Source organism: Coffea arabica, chromosome 7e (genome assembly GCF_036785885.1).
Source record: "Coffea arabica cultivar ET-39 chromosome 7e, Coffea Arabica ET-39 HiFi, whole genome shotgun sequence".
In the NCBI taxonomy this organism is placed as follows: domain Eukaryota; kingdom Viridiplantae; phylum Streptophyta; class Magnoliopsida; order Gentianales; family Rubiaceae; genus Coffea; species Coffea arabica.
In genome coordinates this window covers 45,036,498-45,057,270 of record NC_092323.1, presented here as the reverse complement: position 1 = coordinate 45,057,270, position 20,773 = coordinate 45,036,498, and the positions used below count along the sequence as shown (strand labels likewise).

General features: G+C 30.6%; 1 protein-coding gene and 2 long non-coding RNA genes across 5 annotated transcripts; 2 read left to right on the top strand and 1 right to left on the bottom strand.

The window, feature by feature from the left end:
* Positions 1-832: 832 nt before the first annotated feature.
* On the bottom strand, positions 833-3,134 carry LOC113701042 (calcium-dependent protein kinase-like). 3 transcript variants are annotated; one of them, XM_072059867.1, is made up of 6 exons: positions 2,719-3,131; positions 2,500-2,613; positions 2,057-2,209; positions 1,666-1,781; positions 1,226-1,505; positions 833-1,098 (listed from the first exon to the last, which is right to left on the bottom strand). In XM_072059867.1, exons 2-5 carry the CDS (start codon positions 2,585-2,587, stop codon positions 1,272-1,274), a joined length of 591 nt encoding a protein of 196 aa, XP_071915968.1. In that variant the 5' UTR covers positions 2,588-2,613; positions 2,719-3,131; the 3' UTR covers positions 833-1,098; positions 1,226-1,271. The 3 variants fall into 3 exon arrangements, with proteins under 3 accessions (XP_071915968.1, XP_071915969.1, XP_027077296.2); XM_072059868.1 differs by having other exon boundaries at positions 1,338-1,505; positions 2,500-3,134; XM_027221495.2 differs by having other exon boundaries at positions 2,500-3,125.
* Positions 3,135-16,323: 13,189 nt separating this feature from the next.
* LOC140010969 (uncharacterized) lies at positions 16,324-17,166 on the top strand. Its single transcript, XR_011818166.1, has 3 exons — positions 16,324-16,518; positions 16,624-16,737; positions 17,033-17,166. It is a non-coding gene; the product is annotated as an uncharacterized lncRNA (long non-coding RNA).
* Positions 17,167-17,465: 299 nt separating this feature from the next.
* Positions 17,466-18,281, top strand: LOC113701317 (uncharacterized). Its single transcript, XR_003450891.2, has 3 exons — positions 17,466-17,576; positions 17,737-18,016; positions 18,144-18,281. It is a non-coding gene; the product is annotated as an uncharacterized lncRNA (long non-coding RNA).
* Positions 18,282-20,773: the final 2,492 nt, after the last annotated feature.

Sequence of the window (20,773 nt, the reverse complement as noted above, 5' to 3'; positions counted from 1 at the left end):
CAAATCGCGGTCACTTTGTGTAAAGTATCACTTTCCCAAAAAAGACCAGCTCTTTATGGCTTTCCTCCATTATAAGAACAGAGTACCCATTTTTTCATAACTAAATTTATTTATCGAATAAAATAAAAATAAATCCATTTTCTAATTAAAAACCAGCTCTTTATGGCTTTTCTATATTATAAGAATAGAGTACCCATTTTTTCATAACTAAATTTATTTATCGAATAAAATAAAAATAAATCTATTTTCTAATAAAAGACCAGCTCTTTATAGCTTTCCTCCATTATAAGAACAGAGTACCAATTTTCTCATAAATAAATTTATTTATCAGATAAAATAAAAATAAATCTATTTTTCAATAAAAAAAACCAGCCCTTTATGGCTTTCCCCCATTATAAGAACAAAGTACCCATTTTTTCATAAATAAATTTATTTATCGGATAAAATAAAAATAAACCCATTTTTTCAATAAAACACCAGTTCTTTATGACTTTCCTCCATTATAAGAACAGAATACCATTTTGAAGGCAAAAAGGAATTTGTTTATCGGATAAAATAAAAATAAACTCATTTTTCAATAAAACATCAACTCTTTATGACTTTTCTCCATTATAAGAAAAGAGTGCCCATTTTGTCATAAACAAGTAACTTCTTTAATTATAAACCATCGACCCCTTACCAAAGACGATCAAATGCAGCTAGATGATTTTTTTGCAAGAAAGTTGCCAAAAGCAGCTTTGTGACTGTAGTTGCTACTTTTTTTTTCAACCATTTTTTTAGCAAGAGGTATCATTAATGTCAATATTGAGATATAGCAAAAATTTTATATGAATAACAAACCAATTTGTCATTACAAATACAAAACGAGCAACAATATATTACAACCAATACTATCAACAGTACAAAGCACAAAGATACTCAAATCAAATCCTAATTAGGCTTTAATATGTACAACCAAAATTGTCAGGAATAACAAATGCTAAGATAGACCCTGTGCCGATATACAATGAGTATCATGTTTGCATTAATTGGCGAAGTCCATAATCGAAGTAGCTTGCAAGAGCTTCATAGCCAGGTTTACTACAATCCACCATCAACCTACAGAGTCCAATGGAAAAAAAATTATTAAACAGAAATTTACATTGGTAGTTAGATAAATTAAACTTGCATTAGCCTACATATATCAAAGACGTTATGTTTTAATTGCTTTAAAAGATTCACTCACTTAGAGTTCAAGTCAACATTCATCTATTATTTTAGTAAATGGAAAATTAGCCTTTGGTTCCCCATGTGTGAGTTAACACAAGGAACCTCCTCCATAGTCGCGGGTTGCTTACAGCTTCCATCAATTCTGGTATTTCTTCTTCTGAAAGCTTGGATCCCAACCTAGATAACCCAGTTTTGAGCTCTTCATAAGTAATGGTACCACTTCTATCCATGTCCATGTTGTTGAACATTTGTCTCAACCCCTTGATTTCTTCTTCTGAAAGGTTTTCTGCAATAACCTTCCAGTAATTTCATGTTTCAGCTATCAATAACTCTAGAAAGAGGAATCATAAAGCAACTGTAGAAGGGAAAGTACTCTTATGAATGACTGTCAAATGTATTCACTAGTTCATTATGGAAACCGCGTTGTCCAAAGAAATTTACATATCGATTCATTACCTTTAAAGCCAGCTTTTTCAGCTTGTTCATTGCTCTAAATTGCTTCATCCTTATTTGCACAACACTGTCAATAGGCGTATCTGATGCTTCACCACCTTCCTTGAGCCATTGATGTTCTGGTTCATATATGTTTAGCCAAATTTAGATGATGATCTGAATTATAGGTATGCAATTATTTGGAGGATGTAAACATTATATACTATTTTCTTTCCAAGAAGCGCAATACACACAGTGTTAACTACTGCCACTACATGGAGTGTTATACTCCATACGCTATTTACTCTCTGTACAATATATAATAGTTTCTTTACAGCAACAGGTAAACAGAGCCAAATGACTTGAGAAGGACAGAAAATAATAATATTGAAGGTCAAAAGTTTTTACTATTTACCAAGGGCTTCGGCAGCGGTGATCCTTTTCCGAGGATCCATTGTTAACATTTTCCTAACAAGATCCTTTGCACCAGACGATATTGAAGGCCAGGGAGAGCTTTGGAAATCAAGGCGCCCCGCTAGGATTTCATCAAAAATGCCTTTGTCGTTCTCTGAAGCACAAGCCAATATCACTCAGTATAGCAACTTAAAAGCTAAATAGCAAAAATTAATTCCAGGTGCTAGAATTTAATTCATTCTTCATTGCAGCGTAAGAGAATTAGGGGGTTTGGGACAACAAAAGGGGACAATTAGGGCTGGGCAACGAGAGGTACGGAGGAATGAAAACGAGAGTGGTAAAGAGAGGAGATTGAACAATACAACAAAGCAGGGAAAAAATCAAATCGTGGAAGGAAGAATTCTAGTATGAAAATATGTTGGAGACTAATATGTTGGAGACTACCTGAAATCTTAGATCTGAAATTTTGATGGGTCGTTTTCATTTTGCCTTCCAGTAAGACCCCCTTCTCTACTCCAACTGAGATGCCCATTCACTCCAATCCACTGAGGTAGAAGCCTACAATTTTGAAAAGTTTATTTTGCGATTGTTAAATTGACCAAAAATGCAAGAAACAAGCAATTGACAAAACAGAGATGAAAATAACATATCTGCTTAAAAAACCTGCACCATCGCTTTTCCTTGAAGTCTGCCATTGCATCGGAAGAGTCTTTAAAGTGTGTCCATGATTGTATAAATTCAGATCTGGATGCTAGAGAGGAAGAGAGGAACCATATGTCTACGGGAAACTGAAAATTGATAGAGAGGGAAAGAGAGATAAAAGGAGAAAGGTGTAGGGGAGGTTGCGATTGAACTTTCGAGGGCTCTGATCTGAGAACAATATTTGGGAAAGTAGCCTTGCAAGTATGGAAGGCTTGGAATTCATGTGGTGCTAGGCTTGACAAGTGCTGTGCCGGGAATGGTTAAAAAATTTTCAATGCGCGGCTCTGCTAAAAATTGGAAGGGAGCAAAATTTTGAAATTTTCACAAAAAAAACACCCATGATTTCTCACCAATAACATAGAAACTTTGGGCCACTAGAATTAGTATTTGGAGGGAAGCTTTCCCGCGCTCCTTTTGGCGAGAATTTTAAGCGAGAAAAGTCCTTGCTCTCGCAGAGTATATGATGGCTCCAATTTTCGGTGAGGTATTGTCCTTTTCCTTGCTATAAACCTCTTAAGAGCGTCAAGCTTTCTACTTCTTGCTAAAGTTGTTGTCGCTAATACCCTTTTTTGTTGTAGTGAACGGAGGAAAATCATAAAGAACTGGTATTTTATTGAAAAATATATTTATTTTTTCATCCGATAAATAAATTTATTTATGAAAAAATGGATACTCTATTCTTATAATAGAGGAAAACTATAAAGAACTTGTGTTTTATTAAAAAACGGGTTCATTTTTATTTTATTCGATAAATAATATTTTTTTTAGAAAAATGGGTACTATATTCTTATAATGGAGGAAAGTCATAAAGAACTGGTTTTTTATTGAAAACAGAGCTTATTTTTATTTTATTCGATAAACAAATTTATTTATGGCAAAATGGATACTCTTTTCTTATAAGGGAGGAAAGCCATAAAGAGCTGATGTTTTATTGAGAAACGGGTTCATTTTTATTTTTTCGATAAATAAATTTTTTTTATCCGATAAATAAATTTGTTTATGGCAAAATGGGTACACGGTTCTTATAATAGAGGAAAGGCATAAAGAGTTAGGATTTTATTGAAAAATGGGTTTATTTTTATTTTATCTGATAAATAATTTTTTTTTTAGGAAAATGAATACTCTGTTCTTATAATGGAGAAAAGTCATAAAAAGTTCATTTTTTTTATTGAAAAACGGGTTTATTACAATTTTATTCCAGCCAACTGTGACCCATTTTCCCACTAACCTAAGTTAGACGGGCTAAATCATTGAGTTTGTTAACCACAATCAAAATTAACACAGAAGCAGCTGACTCAAATCACTCAATCCTTTATGGCTTATACCAAATGAATACTAGGAAGCTTATTTGAAATAATAATAAAATATTTTATAAATGATTAAAATTTAGTACATTAGTTAGCAAGTACTCGTAACATACTTGTATAATGCATGATTATATGTATAATTTAATATTCTTTTGTACTTATATATTTTAAAATATTTTGTGAAAAATATTTTGACCTTTCACATAACCTTAGAAAATAATAAAATTTTATCGTATTATAAAATAATAATTTTATCTTATTATATTCATAGGTGTTAAGTTATAAAAATTGTGATATAGAAACAAGTGATATTCTACATGTAACTAGGAAGATTTGTTGTTATTATTATCCAAACTTTCAAACTTTTCAAAAATTGAAAATGATTACAAACTTACTTTTCTACAATTAGTATAATTTGTTAATTAGCCAAAATTCTAGCAAAAGGCAAGCAAATGCAACTTGTAATCAATCCATTCTGATGCATGTAAAAATAAGGTAGCATTGTGCAAATAAATAAAAAAATCCACTTTATATAGTTCGTTGTGACAACCAGGCTTATCCCCACTTTTGTTTGAGTTTTGATTACAATGGATATAACCTATTCCCTCCAAACCCCAAATTTTGAATTATAACATTCAACTAAAACATGCTCAAACTCTCAGGCTCGGTCATACAAGGACAACTAGTGTGAATATCCGTGCAACGCACGGTGCTTACATTATTAAAATAAATTAAAAAATTATACCATTTTAATTTGAAAAAAGTTAAAAAAATTATACCAACATAATTAAGTAACCTTGTTTCTTACCAACATAATTAAAATTTGTTGGACATTGAAGTTTATTTTACCAACATAATTAAAATTTAAGATTTGTCTAACAATAGTTCAAAGTATGACAAAAACTATAAATCATTCAACAATTGTGTTTTTGCGGAAGATGGATCTTAAAATAATAATAATAATTTATATTAGAAAATGAATAATATATGGATAGAAATAAATGTAATTGCAAGTTTTATTTGATTTTAAAATGAAATACTTACCAACATTATGCATTCGATTTGATAATCTTGTACAAAGGTGCGAACATTTTTTATACCAATCAACTTTTAGTATGAAAATTAATATTGGTGGTTTAATTAATTCTATTGAATTTTGAAGAATTCGTACTACAAAAAAAGTTCAGCAAGACTTGTATTTTTTTTGAAGTGAACTTGCTGTATCTTTTTAAAATATTTCATTGGGATCACTATGGTGTGATATTCGCTTTGTGATTAGTTATTTTCTTTCTTTGTAATCTTGTAGGTTTGAAATTAAGATGCCATTGAAATCAATAATGGAACCAATGGGGGCTAATGGAGGTCATAGCCCTCCTCCCCAAGTTTTAAAAATTTTAATTCATATTATATAAATATTTGTGTAAAATAAAACAGGTCCTCCAAATTTATTATAATTTTAGTTTATATTATCACAATATATATAAGTATATATGTGTGCGTGTGTGTGAAATAACTACATTTGGGTGGGATCACCATAGTGTAAAATTCATTTTGTGATCAGTTATTTTCTCTTTTGTAATCTTGCAGGTTTGGAACTAAAACGCTATTGAAATTTGTTTGGATAGAGTGTTATTTAAAATATTATTTGAAATAATTACGATAGTACTTTTTGTGATATTATGTATGTGAGATAAAAAGGTGGGTTGAAAAATGTGTTTATGATGTAAGCAAAATATTATTTGGAAAAATCTGCTATCCAAACACTCCCAAACTAATAGGGGCTAATCGGGGCCATAGGTCCTTTCTTCCCAAAGTTTTAAAAATTTTAATTCATAATGTGTAAATATTTGTGTAAAAAAAAGTTAGCCCTCCTAATTTTTTTATAATTTTAGTTTATATTATGAGAATATATATATGTATATATGTATGTGTGTGTGTGTGAATTAACTACCTTTGAATTAATTTTTTATTAAAAAATTATTTATTTTTTAATCCCTTTATAATTTGTGAATGATTGTGAGAGAAAAATATATTATGACATAGATATGTTGAATTGTGAAAATTGTAATTTAAACAGGCTACTAAAGTTTGGATATTTGACTTTTGTAGTTGCGAATTTCTCAAATTAAAGATTAGTTATTACTATCAGTGATATGATAAGTGTCAGTAATAAATGTGAGATGTGAATTGAAATTTGCAGATATCATTTTACAGGGGTGGTTATTATCTGTTAGTTAAAGTTTAGGAGTTTGAATTTTATAGGGTAGTGGAAAAAACGTGAGGAAAATGTGGGAAAAATATGAGTATAATTATAGGATTTGTAGGAGCGGTTACATGATTAGTTAAGAGATAAATATTTTTTAATTCTAAAAATGTAAAATTCTATTAAAATAGCATTCAAACTTTTGACAATTTTGGAAGTTCCTTATCCAAAACCCCCTCAGCAATACATATAGATATACTAAACGATAGTTATGGTAGCGAAATAGTTTTTACCTAATATAACATGTTGTTGCACTTTTAGCGATCATTTGATTTATTGTTGGACCTATTCACCTAAATAGAATAACACCTAAAATTATGGAAGTAAGTTTCCTATCTAAAATAGTAAGTTAAGCCTAATAAATTAGTAACTTTTATACCTTAAAAGGTAAATTGGAATAAATATTAAACTTAATTTTTAAATAAATAGATTACTACTTTATATCCCAAACTTACTTTTAAAAGAGTAAGTTTAGTTCAAATAACAGTAAGTTTTTATACATAAATAGTAATTCTTACTAATAACATGGTAATAAAAATGATACTCTGTTCTTATAATGGAGAAAAGCCATAAAGAGCTAGTCTTTTATGGGAAAGTGATACTTTACGGAAAGTGACCACGATTTGATTTATGAAATAATCCCAAATAAAAATTTAGAATGAATTTATTTGTTTTGAAAGTTGTATAACGGTCGTTAAAACTCCGGAAATTGGCAAAAAAAATTTGGGGTTGCGGAAAGGCAGAGGGAAGAAGGAAAAGAATTGAGCTTTTTTTTGTCCGTTGCAATTATTCCGTTAAAAATGGCTCCATTCGGTTTTGCCCATTTTTTGTTGGGTAAAATCGTTGGTTCTAACGATCAATTTTTCATTTCTCATCAATTGTCCTTAATTGACCAAAATTACGAAACTTTGAGGATGCAATATGTTTGGGGTGAAACTTTGAGGATAAAATTGGCCAACCACCCAAACTTTGAGGATGAAAAGTGCATTTTTTCCTATAAGATATTTAATCAAATGTTATTTCTTGTCTTAATTTTAGTTATGACTATACTACATATTTATTAAATAGACGTACCTTTATAATTAAAGTTAATATTTGATATTTTAGGATGCCATATTTTTAAATAGATGAAAATTATTTTGAACATAACATATTAAAATAATTTTATTTGTCAATCATTTTGGCCCTCCCTCCAAGGAAAAAATCTTGGCTTCGTCACTGCCTAGGAGGAAATTGGGGTCTATTGCTAACAAAAGATTGTGAAAATTTACCTTTATATCCTAATTATTTGGAAAAATCTAATGAACAAATTTTGCAAAAGAAACCTATGGGAGTGTTTGGATACCTCAATTATTTTAAATAATATTTTGCTTGCATCACAAACACATTTCCCAACCTACCTTTTTATATTCTCAATCACTTTTTTATCTCACATACATCACATCACAAAAAATGCTACAGTAATTATTCCAAATAATATTTCAAATAATACACTATCCAAATTCTTACCAACAAATTAATTATGTTGGACATTGAAGGGAGCAAATGATTAGGATATATGTCCTAATAATTTGTCCAACAAATCAATGTCCAACAAGTCTTCAGGTTCCAGGTCACAAAAGACCTTTACACGTGTCTATCCAACACACTTTCCCTACCATTTGTAGCCACAATCATACCGCAGTAACTTTCCACACCTCTTCTCTGACTCCTAAACATACCGCAGCAACATCCAAATCTAGTAGTCAAAGAAGAGGTGTGGAAAGTAAAGCATATGGCAAAGAAGGTGGCACGTTGCAACCTGACATGTATGGACCAAGAAGGGAATATTTGTACAAAAGCAAGTGGAGACTTATAACCGGGGTTTGGAAATATTGTGCACTGCATAAGCTCAAAATGTGTTGGGATGTCACAGAATTAACATAAATATAAAGGGCCTAAGAATAAAACATTTGTGAGGAAGCGTAAGCAGTACTAATTACTAAACAAAGCCATCCTGGGGCCACCGATTATGGGCATTACATCAACAAAATACTATCTATTTATGGGCATTTTACTCTGAATCATTATATTTATGTAAAATACATAAATATTTTGGATAGCACGGATATTCACACTAGCTGTCCTTGTACTAAGTTTTATGGGCATTTTACTCTGAATCATTACATTTTGGATACTACTTTGATTAGAATTTAATTTAAAGACATTCACTGGAGTTTGGACGCATCCGGAGAGCACCGATCGATGTATGTTCAAGCGTAAATTGAAATAAATATGCAACTTAAATTTTTTAAAAATAAATTACTACTGCATATCCGAAATTTACTTTTTGCAGAGTAAGTTTAGTTCATACTATTTTTCATAGTATTTTAAAATATATAAGTACAAAAAAATTTAAATTATACCTATAATCATGTATTATACGAGTATATTATGAGTACTTACTAACTAAGGTACTAAGATTTAATCATTGATAAAACATCTTATCGTTATTTCAAATAAACTTCCTAATACTAGTTTGAGATAAGTTTTAAAGTAAAATAGTACATGCGTCCCATAAATCAATAAATCTTGATTATTAATCAAATTTGCCATGTTATCAGTAATAATTACTATTTATGTATAAAAACTTACTATTACTTGAATTAAACTTACTAAGGTATATTATGAGTGCTTACTAACTAAGGTACTAAGTTTGAATCATTAATAAAAACATCTTATCATTATTTCAAATAAACTTCCTAATACTACTTTGAGATAAGGTTTTAATGTAAAAATTGTACATGCATTCCAAAAAATGGTAAATTTTGATCCTTAATCATTTTTATTGCCATGTTATTAGTAAGAATTACTATTTATGTATAAAAACTTACTGTTATTTGAACTAAACTTACTCTTTTAAAAGTAAGTTTGGGATATCAAGTAGTAATCTATTTATTTAAAAATTAAGTTTAATATTTATTTCAATATACCTTTTGAGGTATAAAAGTTACTAATCTATTACACTTAACTTACTATTTTAGATAGGAAACTTACTTCCATAATTTTAGGTGTTATTTTATTTAGGTGAATAGGTCCAACAATAAATCAAATGATCGCTAAAAGTGCAACAACATGTTATATCAGGTAAAAACTATTTCGCTATATCTATATCTATCATAACTATCGTTTAGTATCTATATCTATATGTATTGCTGAGGGGGTTTTGGATAAGGAGCTTCCAAAATTATCAAAAGTCTGAATGCTATTTTAATAGAATTTTACATTTTTATAATTAAAAAATATTTATCTCTTAACTAATCATGTAACCCGCCCTACAAATCCTATAATCATACTTATATTTTTTTCACATTTTCCTCATGTTTTTTCCACTACCCCATAAAATTCAAACTCCTAAACTTTAATTAACGGATAAAAACCACCACTGTAAAATGATATCTGCAAATTTCAATTCACATCTCACATTTATTACTGACACTTATCATATCACTTAGAGTAATAACTAACCGTTAATTTAAGAAATTCGCAACTACGAAAGTCAAATATCCAAAATTTAGAAGCCTGTTTAAATTACAATTTTCACAATTCAACATATCTTATTGTCATAATATATTTTACTCTCACAATCATTCACAAATTATAAAGGCATTAAAAATAAATAATTTTTTTAATAAAAATTAATTCAAAGGTAGTTAATTCACACACACACACACATATACACATATATATATATATTCTCATAATGCATATATATAAGATTATCAAATCGAATGCATAATATTGGTAAGTATTTCATTTTAAAATAAAAAAACATGCAATTACATTTATTTCTATCCATATATCATTCATTTTCTAATGTAAATTATTATTATTATTTTAAGATCCATCTTTTACAAAAACACAATTCTTGAATGATTTACAGTTTTTTTCATACTTTGAACTATTGTTAGACAAATCTTAAATTTTAATTACGTTGGTATAATTTTTTTAACTTTTTTCAAATTAAAATGGTATAATCTTTTGATTTATTTTAATAATGTAAGCACCATGTGTAGCACGGATATTCACACTAGCTGTCCTTGTACGATCGAGCCTGAGAGTTTGAGCATGTTTTGGTTGAATGTTATAATTCAAAATTTGGGGTTTGGAGGGAATAGCTTATATCCATTGTAATCAAAACTCAAACAAATGTGGGGATAAACCTGATTGTCACAACAAACTATACAAATGTGGGGATAAATCTTAGTTAGTAAGTACTCATAATATACCTGTATAATAAATGATTATAGGTATAATTTAATATTTTTTGTATTTATATATTTTAAAATACTATGAAAAGTAACCTTGTAAAATATATAATAAAATTTTGTCTTATCATAAGTTTGTATTCATTTTCAATTTTTGAAAAGTTTGAAAGTTTGGATAACAATAACAACAAATCTTTCTAGTTACACGTAGAATATCACTTGTTTCTATATCAAAATTTTATAATTTAACACCTATGAATATAATAAAATAAAATTATTATTTTATAATACGATAAAATTTTATTATTTTCTAAGGTCATGTGAAAGGTCAAAATATTTTTCACAGAATATTTTAAAATATATAAGTACAAAAGAATTTTAAATTATACATATAATCATGCATTATACAAGTATGTTACGAGTACTTACTAACTAATGTATTAAATTTTAATCATTTATAAAATATTTTATTGTTATTTCAAATGAGCTTTCTAGTATTAATTTGGTATAAGCCATAAAGGATTGAGTGATTTGATTCAGTTGCTTCTGTGTTAATTTTGACTGTGGTTAACAAACTCAATAATTTAGTCTGTCTACCTTAGGTTAGTGGGAAAATGGGTCACAGTTGGCTGGAATAAAATTGTAATAAACCCGTTTTCCAATAAAAAATTAACTTTTTATCGCTTTCCTCCATTATAAGAACAAAGTACCCCTTTTCCTAAAAAAAAATTATTTATCGGATAAAATAAAAATAAACCCGTTTTTCAATAAAATTCTAACTCGTTATGCCTTTCCTCTATTATAAGAACTGTGCACCCATTTTGCCATAAACAAATTTATTTATCGAATAAAAAAATTTATTTATCGAAAAAATAAAAATAAACCCGTTTCTCAATAAAATATCAGCTCTTTATGACTTTCTTCCCTTATAAGAAAAGAGTATTCATTTTGCCATAAACAAATTTGTTTATTAAATAAAATAAAAATAAACTCTTTTTTCAATAAAAAACTAGTTCTTTATGACTTTCCTCCATTATAAGTTTTGATCTTAATCCCTAACTTTTGATGATTACAAAACAAATGAATGTTACTAATATCTTCTCAAAAGTTTTTTCAGAAATGAAACAAATCAGGTTCAGAGATTAAGCACATTTGGAAGGGACAAAGTATGCTGAAACTGTCGGACGCACAAAAGGACCATATCGGACGGCCGACAACCATTGAGTAACTTCGGACGCATGAAGAACTCACACTCAGACGTTCGAAGATAATAAGCTAAGTCTTCTATGATCACTGACCTCGATCGGACGCTGAATATGTCTCCACCGGACGTCTGATAGAAACAAGATGATTTCTCAAATCTCTTTGTTTGCTGTCGGACGCACAAAAAGCTTGCACCGGACGTCCGATAGAATTGAAGAAAATTTCTCAAACTCACTGCCTGCTGTCGGACGCAAAAAACAGGAGCACCGGACGTCCGATACTCCAACGGCTAGTTGACTTTTTAGCTACTTTCTATCCGTTGGAAGTGTTAATGAGGCACTTTCTTGGTCCTATATAAATAGTGGTTGGTCAGATATATCAAACAACTTTTGCACACTGAAGATATAAAAGATCTAGAGTGATTTTAGTGAGAAAATACTCTTCAAGGAAGATTTGTAATCTTAGTGGTGCGAGGTTCATTGTAAGCTTTTCATTCGTGAGTAAATACTTCATGAGTGTAGCTCTGTGAGGGTTGTCCTGAGGGATAGTAAAACGTCCTAACTTGACCGAGTGGAGTTCGGGGCAAGGAGGAGGTGAATCTTCCTTTGTACACAAAAGTGATTGTAATTCATCAATTTGAAGAAGTTTGTTTGAATTAATCTACAAGCTCAAGAGGAGTTGGGTAGTTAATTTATTAATTCTTTCCTTTTTATTTACTTATTGTTACATTTGTGATCTGTACATTGTTTATCTCTTCTACTTGGTTGTTTTCGATTCTTACAATTGGTATTAGAATTTGATCTCCTAGAGATTAAGCTCAAGCGGCTTAGGAGTAAAGATGACAACCAATAATGCCATATTTTTTAAAGTACATTCTATGATTAGACCACCTATGTTTAATTGGTCAAATTATTTGAGTTGGAAAGAAAGAATGATTATCTTTTTGCAATCTATTGATATTGAATTATGGTTTATTATTAGTGAAGGTCCATATGATGCCTCTCTTATAGATGAAAATACTCGTACATCTAGACCAAAAATAAGAAGTGAACTGACTGCTGCAGATAAAATTCATCTCACCTTAAATGCAAAGGCCATGAATATATTATTTTGTACTTTAGACTCAAATGAATCTATTAGAGTCAAGGGTTGCAAGTCAGCTAAAGAAATTTGGGACAAATTGAAAGATATTCATGAAGGTAGTGAGAATGTTAGAGAACAGAAAAAATCTATCTTGATTACTAAATATGAGTCGTTTAAGATGGAATCTCATGAAAATATTGATCAAATGTATTGTAGATTCAATGATCTTATTAAAGATTTAGAGGTTCTGGAAAAAGAATATACCTTAGGAGAGAAAAACAGAAAAATCTTGAATGCTCTGTCTAAAGATTGGGAAAGTAAAGTTACTGCCATTGAAGAAACTAAAGATCTAAATTCCTTACCCATTGAATCTCTTATTAATTCTCTAACATCTTATGAGCTGAACCTTAAGTCCAAAATGCAAGAGGAAGAGGATGCGAAAGTAAGAAGGAACATTGCTCTAAAGACATCTCATGATGAAGATAATTCAGCCTCCTTAAATGAAGATGACATGGAAGGTGATGACAGTGATATTGCACTCATCACGAAAAGTTTGAAGAGAATTCTCAACAAGAGGAGATTCAAAAAAGGAGGACCTAGTAAATCATTCCCAAATCAGTTCAACAACTCAAGAAACAAAGGGAAGCTAGAGTTCAACAAAAAGCAAACTGATAATTGCTTTGAATGCGGTCAATCTGGACACAATGCAAGTGAGTGTCCAATGAAGAAGAGAAAAGGTGAAAGAAAACCCAGATTTAATAACTTCCAGTTCACCTGGAATGAATGCAACTCCGATGGTGAAATTGAAGAGGGAGAAGAATCTGCTCAATTGGATTTCATGACTATTGGAGATGATGAGGTAACATCTTCTAACTCTCAATTTGAAAGTTATGATGAAACTGATGATGATTTTGAATCTTTCATTATAAAATTGCATGATAGTTTGAAAGAATCTTATGCTAGAAACAAGGAATTAAAACATAAAATTAGTTTTCTTCTTTAAGACAATGCAAATCTTTTTCAACAAAACAAAAAGTTGAAAACTGAAAATGATTACTTCAAAAAGAGTGATACTGTTTTACACTTAGAGCTTGATAAAAAAACAAAGCTTTGTGAATTGTTCAAAAAGGAACAAGGTGATTTGAAAAGAAGAATGGATGGTCTAAATGAGTTGCTTAAACACAAGAAACAAGTCTGTTTTCAAAAGAATAGGTTGAATTCTAATTCCAATGAATTTGCTATTTATAAGAGAAGACAAATAAGATTTATTAAACCTGTTTATATAAATAATTCTTTGATTATGTGTAATTTTTGTTGTCAAAAAGGTCACATGAAAAATGATTGTTATGTGAGAAAAAACATGAGAAGATGCATGAAATGCATGTGGATAGTTAGACATGATGCTAACTCTAACAAGTAGGAAATATTGGTAAAATTGGTGAGATTCCTGTTTATAATGCTTTTCTGTAATTCTTATGAAGTTTCTGATGCTTTGAACTGAGTTTTTCTTGATATTTTTGAATATTACTAAATTTGTATGATGTCAAAAAGGGGAGAAAAGAACAATTCTAATCTAATGATGATTTGCTTTGTTAAACTCTCTGTGATATGTTGACATATTGGTAATTGCTGAACTCTGGTATCATTTCTCTATTTTTTTTTTGTTTGAAATATTAGATTTTCTGTTATTGTTGCTAGATTACGATATGATATTTTTACTCTCATTTTATGATGACAAAAATGGGGAGAAATATGGATGCTATGTGTAAGAGGGAGTTATTTTGAGATTATAAATTTGGATGCAATGAGTGAGGGGGAGTTTATGCTCAATCTTTTTCTTTCTTCCATCCATTGTGTTTTGTCATCATCAAAAAGGGAGAGAATGTTGACCTTGATCCCTAACTTTTGATGATTACAAAACAAATAGATGTTACTAATATCTTCTTAAAGGTTTTTTCAGAAATGAAACAAATCAGGTTCAGATATTAAGCACATTTGGAAGGGACAAAGTATGCTGAAGCTGTCGGACGCACAAAAGAACCATATCGGACGGCCGACAACCATTGAGTAATTTTGGACGCATGAAGAACTCACACTCAGACATCCGAAGATAATAAGCCAAGTCTTTTATGATCACTGACCTCGATCGGACGCTGAATATGTCTCCACCGGACGTCCGATAAAAACAAGATGATTTTTCAAATCTCTTTGTTTGCTGTCGGACGCACAAAAAACTTGCACCGGACGTCTGATAGAATTGAAAAAAATTTCTCAAACTCACTGCCTGCTGTCGGACGCAAAAAACAGGAGCACCGGAAGTCCGATACTCCAACGGCTAGTTGACTTTTCAATTACTTTCTATCCGTTGGAAGTGTTAATGAGGCACTTTTTTGGTCCTATATAAATAGTGGTTGGTCAGATACATCAAACAACTTTTGCACACTGAAGATACAAAAGATCTAGAGTGATTTTAGTGAGAAAATACTCTTCAAGGAAGATTTGTAGTCTTAGTGGTGTGAGGTTCATTGTAAACTTTTCATTTGTGAGTGAATACTTCATGAGTGTAACTCTGTGAGGGTTGTCCTAAGGGATAGTAAAACGTCCTACCTTGACCGAGTGGAGTTCGGGGCAAGGAGGAGGTGAACCTTCCTTTGTACACAAGAGTGATTGTAATTCATCAATTTGAAGAAACTTGTTTGAATTAATCTACAAGCTCAAGAGGAGTTGGGTAGTTAATTGGTTTGCAATTCTTTCTTTTTATTTATTTATTGTTACATTTGTGATCTGTACATTGTTTATCTCTTCTATTTGGTTGTTTTCGATCCTTACAATAAGAATATAGTACCCATTTTTCTAAAAAAATATTATTTATCGAATAAAATAAAAGTGAACCCGTTTTTTCAATAAAACACCAACTCTTTATAGTTTTCTTCTATTAGAAGAACAAAGTACCCATTTTTTCATAAATAAATTTATTTATTGGATGAAAAAATAAATATATTTTTCAATAAAATACCAATTCTTTATAGTTTTCCTCCGTTCACTACAACAAAAAAGGGTATTAGCGACAACAACTTTAGCAAGAAGTGGAGAGGTTGACGCTATTAAGAGGCTTATAGCAAGGAAAATGACAATACTTCACCAAAAATTGGAGCCATCATATACTCTGTGAGGACAAGAACTTTTTTCGGTTAAAATTCTGGCCAAAAGAAGTGCGGGAAAGCTTCCCTCCAAATACTGATTCTAGTGGGCCAAAGTTTCTATGTTATTGGTGAGAAATCATGGGTTTTTTTTGTGAAAATTTCAAAATTTTGCTCATTTCCAATTTTTAGCAGAGCCGCGCATTGAAAATTTTTTAACCATTCCCGGCACAGTACTTTTCAAGCCTAGCACCACATGAATTCCAAGTCTTCCATACTTGCAAGGCTACTTTCCCAAATATTGTTCTCAAATCAGAGCCCTCGAAAGTTCAATCGCAACCTCCCCTACACCTTTCTCCTTTTATCTCTCTTTCCCTCTCTATCAATTTTCAGTTTCCCGTAGACATATGGTTCCTCTCTTCCTCTCTAGCATCTAGATCTAAATTTATACAATCATGGACACACTTTAAAGACCCTTCCGATGCAATGGCAGACTTCAAGGAAAAGCGATGGTGCAGGTTTTTTAAGCAGATATGTTATTTTCATCTCTGTTTTGTCAATTGCTTGTTTCTTGCATTTTTTGTCAATTTAACAATCGCAAGATAAACTTTTTAAAATTGTAGGCTTCTACCTCAGTGGATTAGAGTGAATGGGCATCTCAGTTGGAGTAGAGAAGGGGGTCTTACTGGAAGGCAAAATGAAAACGGCCCGTCAAAATTTCAGATCTAAGATTTTAGGTAGTCTCCAACATATTTTCATACTAGAATTCTTCCTTCCACGATTTGATTTTTTCCCTGCTTTGTTGTATTGTTCAATCTCCTCTCTTTACCACTCTCGTTTTCATTCCTCTGTACCTCTCATTGCCCAGCCCTAATTGTCCCCTTTTGTTGTCCCAAACCCCCTTTTGTTGTCCCAAACCCCCTAATTCTCTTACGCTGCAATGAAGAATGAATTAAATTCTAGCACTTGGAATTAATTTTTGCTATTTAGCTTTTAAGTTGCTATACTGAGTGATATTGGCTTGTGCTTCAGAGAACGACAAAGGCATTTTTTATGAAATCCTAGCGGGGCGCCTTGATTTCCAAAGCTCTCCCTGGCCTTCAATATCGTCTGGTGCAAAGGATCTTGTTAGGAAAATGTTAACAATGGATCCTCGGAAAAGGATCACCGCTGCTGAAGCCCTTGGTAAATAGTAAAAACTTTTGACCTTCAATATTATTATTTTCTATCCTTCTCAAGTCATTTGGCTCTGTTTACCTGTTGCTGTAAAGAAACTATTATATATTGTACAGAGAGTAAATAGCGTATGGAGTATAACACTCCATGTAGTGGCAGTAGTTAACACTGTGTGTATTGCGCTTCTTGGAAAGAAAATAGTATATAATGTTTACATCCTCCAAATAATTGCATACCTATAATTCAGATCATCATCTAAATTTGGCTAAACATATATGAACCAGAACATCAATGGCTCAAGGAAGGTGGTGAAGCATCAGATACGCCTATTGACAGTGTTGTGCAAATAAGGATGAAGCAATTTAGAGCAATGAACAAGCTGAAAAAGCTGGCTTTAAAGGTAATGAATCGATATGTAAATTTCTTTGGACAACGCGGTTTCCATAATGAACTAGTGAATACATTTGACAGTCATTCATAAGAGTACTTTCCCTTCTATAGTTGCTTTATGATTCCTCTTTCTAGAGTTATTGATAGCTGAAACATGAAATTACTGGAAGGTTATTGCAGAAAACCTTTCAGAAGAAGAAATCAAGGGGTTGAGACAAATGTTCAACAACATGGACATGGATAGAAGTGGTACCATTACTTATGAAGAGCTCAAAATTGGGTTATCTAGGTTGGGATCCAAGCTTTCAGAAGAAGAAATACAAGAATTGATGGAAGCTGTAAGCAACCCGCGACTATGGAGGAGGTTCCTTGTGTTAACTCACACATGGGGAACCAAAGGCTAATTTTCCATTTACTAAAATAATAGATGAATGTTGACTTGAACTCTAAGTGAGTGAATCTTTTAAAGCAATTAAAACATAACGTCTTTGATATATGTAGGCTAATGCAAGTTTAATTTATCTAACTACCAATGTAAATTTCTGTTTAATAATTTTTTTTCCATTGGACTTTGTAGGTTGATGGTGGATTGTAGTAAACCTGGCTATGAAGCTCTTACAAGCTACTTCGATTATGGACTTCACCAATTAATGCAAACATGATACTCATTGTATATCGGCACAGGGTCTATCTTAGCATTTGTTATCCTTGACAATTTTGGTTGTACATATTAAAGCCTAATTAGGATTTGATTTGAGTATCTTTGTGCTTTGTACTGTTGATAGTATTGGTTATAATATATTGTTGCTCGTTTTGTATTTGTAATGACAAATTGGTTTGTTATTTCATATAAAATTTTTGCTATATCTCAATATTGACATTAATGATAACTCTTGCTAAAAAAATGGTTGAAAAAAAAAGTAGCAACTACAGCCACAAAACTGCTTTTGGCAACTTTCTTGCAAAAAAATCATCTAGCTGCATTTGATCGTCTTTGGTAAGGGGTCGATAGTTTCTAATTAAAGAAGTTACTTGTTTATGACAAAATGGGCACTCTTTTCTTATAATGGAGAAAAGTCATAAAGAGTTGATGTTTTATTGAAAAATGAGTTTATTTTTATTTTATCCGATAAACAAATTCCTTTTTGCCTTCAAAATGGGTACTCTGTTCTTATAATGGAGGAAAGTCATAAAGAGCCGGTGTTTTATTGAAAAAATGGGTTTATTTTTATTTTATCTGATAAATAAATTTGTTTATGGAAAAATGGGTATTCTGTTCCTAAAATGGAGGAAAGTCCTAAAGAGCCGGTCTTTTATTAAAAAATGGGTTTATTTTTATTTTATCCGATAAATAAATTTGTTTATGAAAAAATGGATACTCTGTTCTTATAATGGAGGAAAGCCATAAAGGGCTGGTCTTTTATTGAAAAATAGATTTATTTTTATTTTATCTGATAAATAAATTTATTTATGAGAAAATTGGTACTCTATTCTTATAATGGAGGAAAACTATAAAGAGCTGGTCTTTTATTAGAAAATGGATTTATTTTTATTTTATTCGATAAATAAATTTAGTTATGAAAAAATGGGTACTCTGTTCTTATAATATAGGAAAACCATAAAGAGCTGGTTTTTTATTAGAAAATGGATTTATTTTTATTTTATTCGATAAATAAATTTAGTTACGAAAAAATGGGTACTCTGTTCTTATAATGGAGGAAAGCCATAAAGAGCTGGTCTTTTTTGGGAAAGTGATACTTTACACAAAGTGACCGCGATTTGGTTTATGAAATAATCCCAAATAAAAATTTAGAATGAATTTATTTGTTTTGAAAGTTGTATAATGGTTGTTAAAATTTCAAAGATTGGCAAAAAAATTTTGGGGTTACAGAAAGGCAGAGCGAAGAAGGAGAAGAATTGAGTTTTTTGTCCGTTGCAATTGTTCCGTTAAAAATGGCTCTATTCGGTTTTACCCATTTTTTGTTGGGTAAAATCGTTGGTTCTAACGATTAATTCTTCATTTCCCGTCAATTGTCCCTAATTGGCCAAAATTACGAAACTTTGAGGATGCAATATGTTTGGGGTGAAACTTTGAGAATGAAATTGGCCAACCACCCAAACTTTGAGAATGAAAAGTGCATTTTTTCGTATAAGATATTTAATCAAATGTTATTTCTTGTCTTAATTTTAGTTATGACTATACTACATATTTATTAAATAGACATACCTTTATAATTAAAGTTAATATTTGATATTTTAGGATGCCATATATTTAAATAGATGAAAATTATTTTGAACATAACATATTAAAATAATTTTATTTATCAATCATTTTGGCCCTCCCTTCAAGGAAAAAATCTTGGTTTCGTCACTGCCTAGGAGGAAATGGGGGTCTATTGCTAACAAAAGATTGTGAAAATTTACCTTTATATCCTAATTATTTGAAAAAAAATCTAATGAACAAATTTTGCAAAAGAAACCTTGTTTCTTACCAACAAATTAAGTAACTAATAAAATCACCTTTAATATTGCTTTAACATATTTAATTTATGTTAAATACAAATTTTACCATTTTCTCTTTTGTAAAAATATAAGTATATTACTTTTCAATTTTAACTACAAACATTTATGTATTTTATATAAATGTAGTGATTCAGAGTAAAATGGCCATAAATAGCTAGTATTTTGTTGATGTAATGCAAAAAAATTCATAAAGAGCTGGTATATTATGGGCGCAATCTTTTTTATTTTCAAATATTTAAAATTTGTTAAATGCAAAATCTACTAGTTTTCCTTTCGTAAAAGTATAAGTATAATACTTTTTCAATTTTAGTTACAAACATATAATGATTTAGAGTAAAATACCCATAAATAGTTAGTATTTTGTTGATGTAATGCAAAAAACTCATAAAGAGCTGGTATGTTATGGGCAAATATTTTTTACTTTCACATATTTAAAATTTGTTAAATATAAAATTTACTAGTTTCCCTTTAGTACGTAATATGCTTCCTCTTTGGTGGCCCCACGATAGCTTTGTTTAGTAATTAGTACTGCTTACGCTTCCTCACAAATGTTTTATTTTTAGATCCTTTATATTTATGTTAATTCCGTGACACCCCAACACATTTTGAGCTTATGTAGTAAACAATATTTCCAAACCCCGGTTATATGTCTCCACTTGCTTTTGTACAAATATTTCCTTCTTG

Excerpts from the sequence above, each read along its gene's own strand:
- LOC113701042 (XM_072059867.1), bottom strand. The coding sequence starts at position 2,587 with ATGGGCATCTCAGTTGGAGTAGAGAAGGGGGTCTTACTGGAAGGCAAA. Across the intron at positions 2,210-2,499 it reads TTTCAGATCTAAGATTTCAG|AGAACGACAAAGGCATTTTT; the intron begins GTAGTCTCCAAC and ends CTTGTGCTTCAG. Across the intron at positions 1,782-2,056 it reads CACCGCTGCCGAAGCCCTTG|AACATCAATGGCTCAAGGAA; the intron begins GTAAATAGTAAA and ends TATATGAACCAG.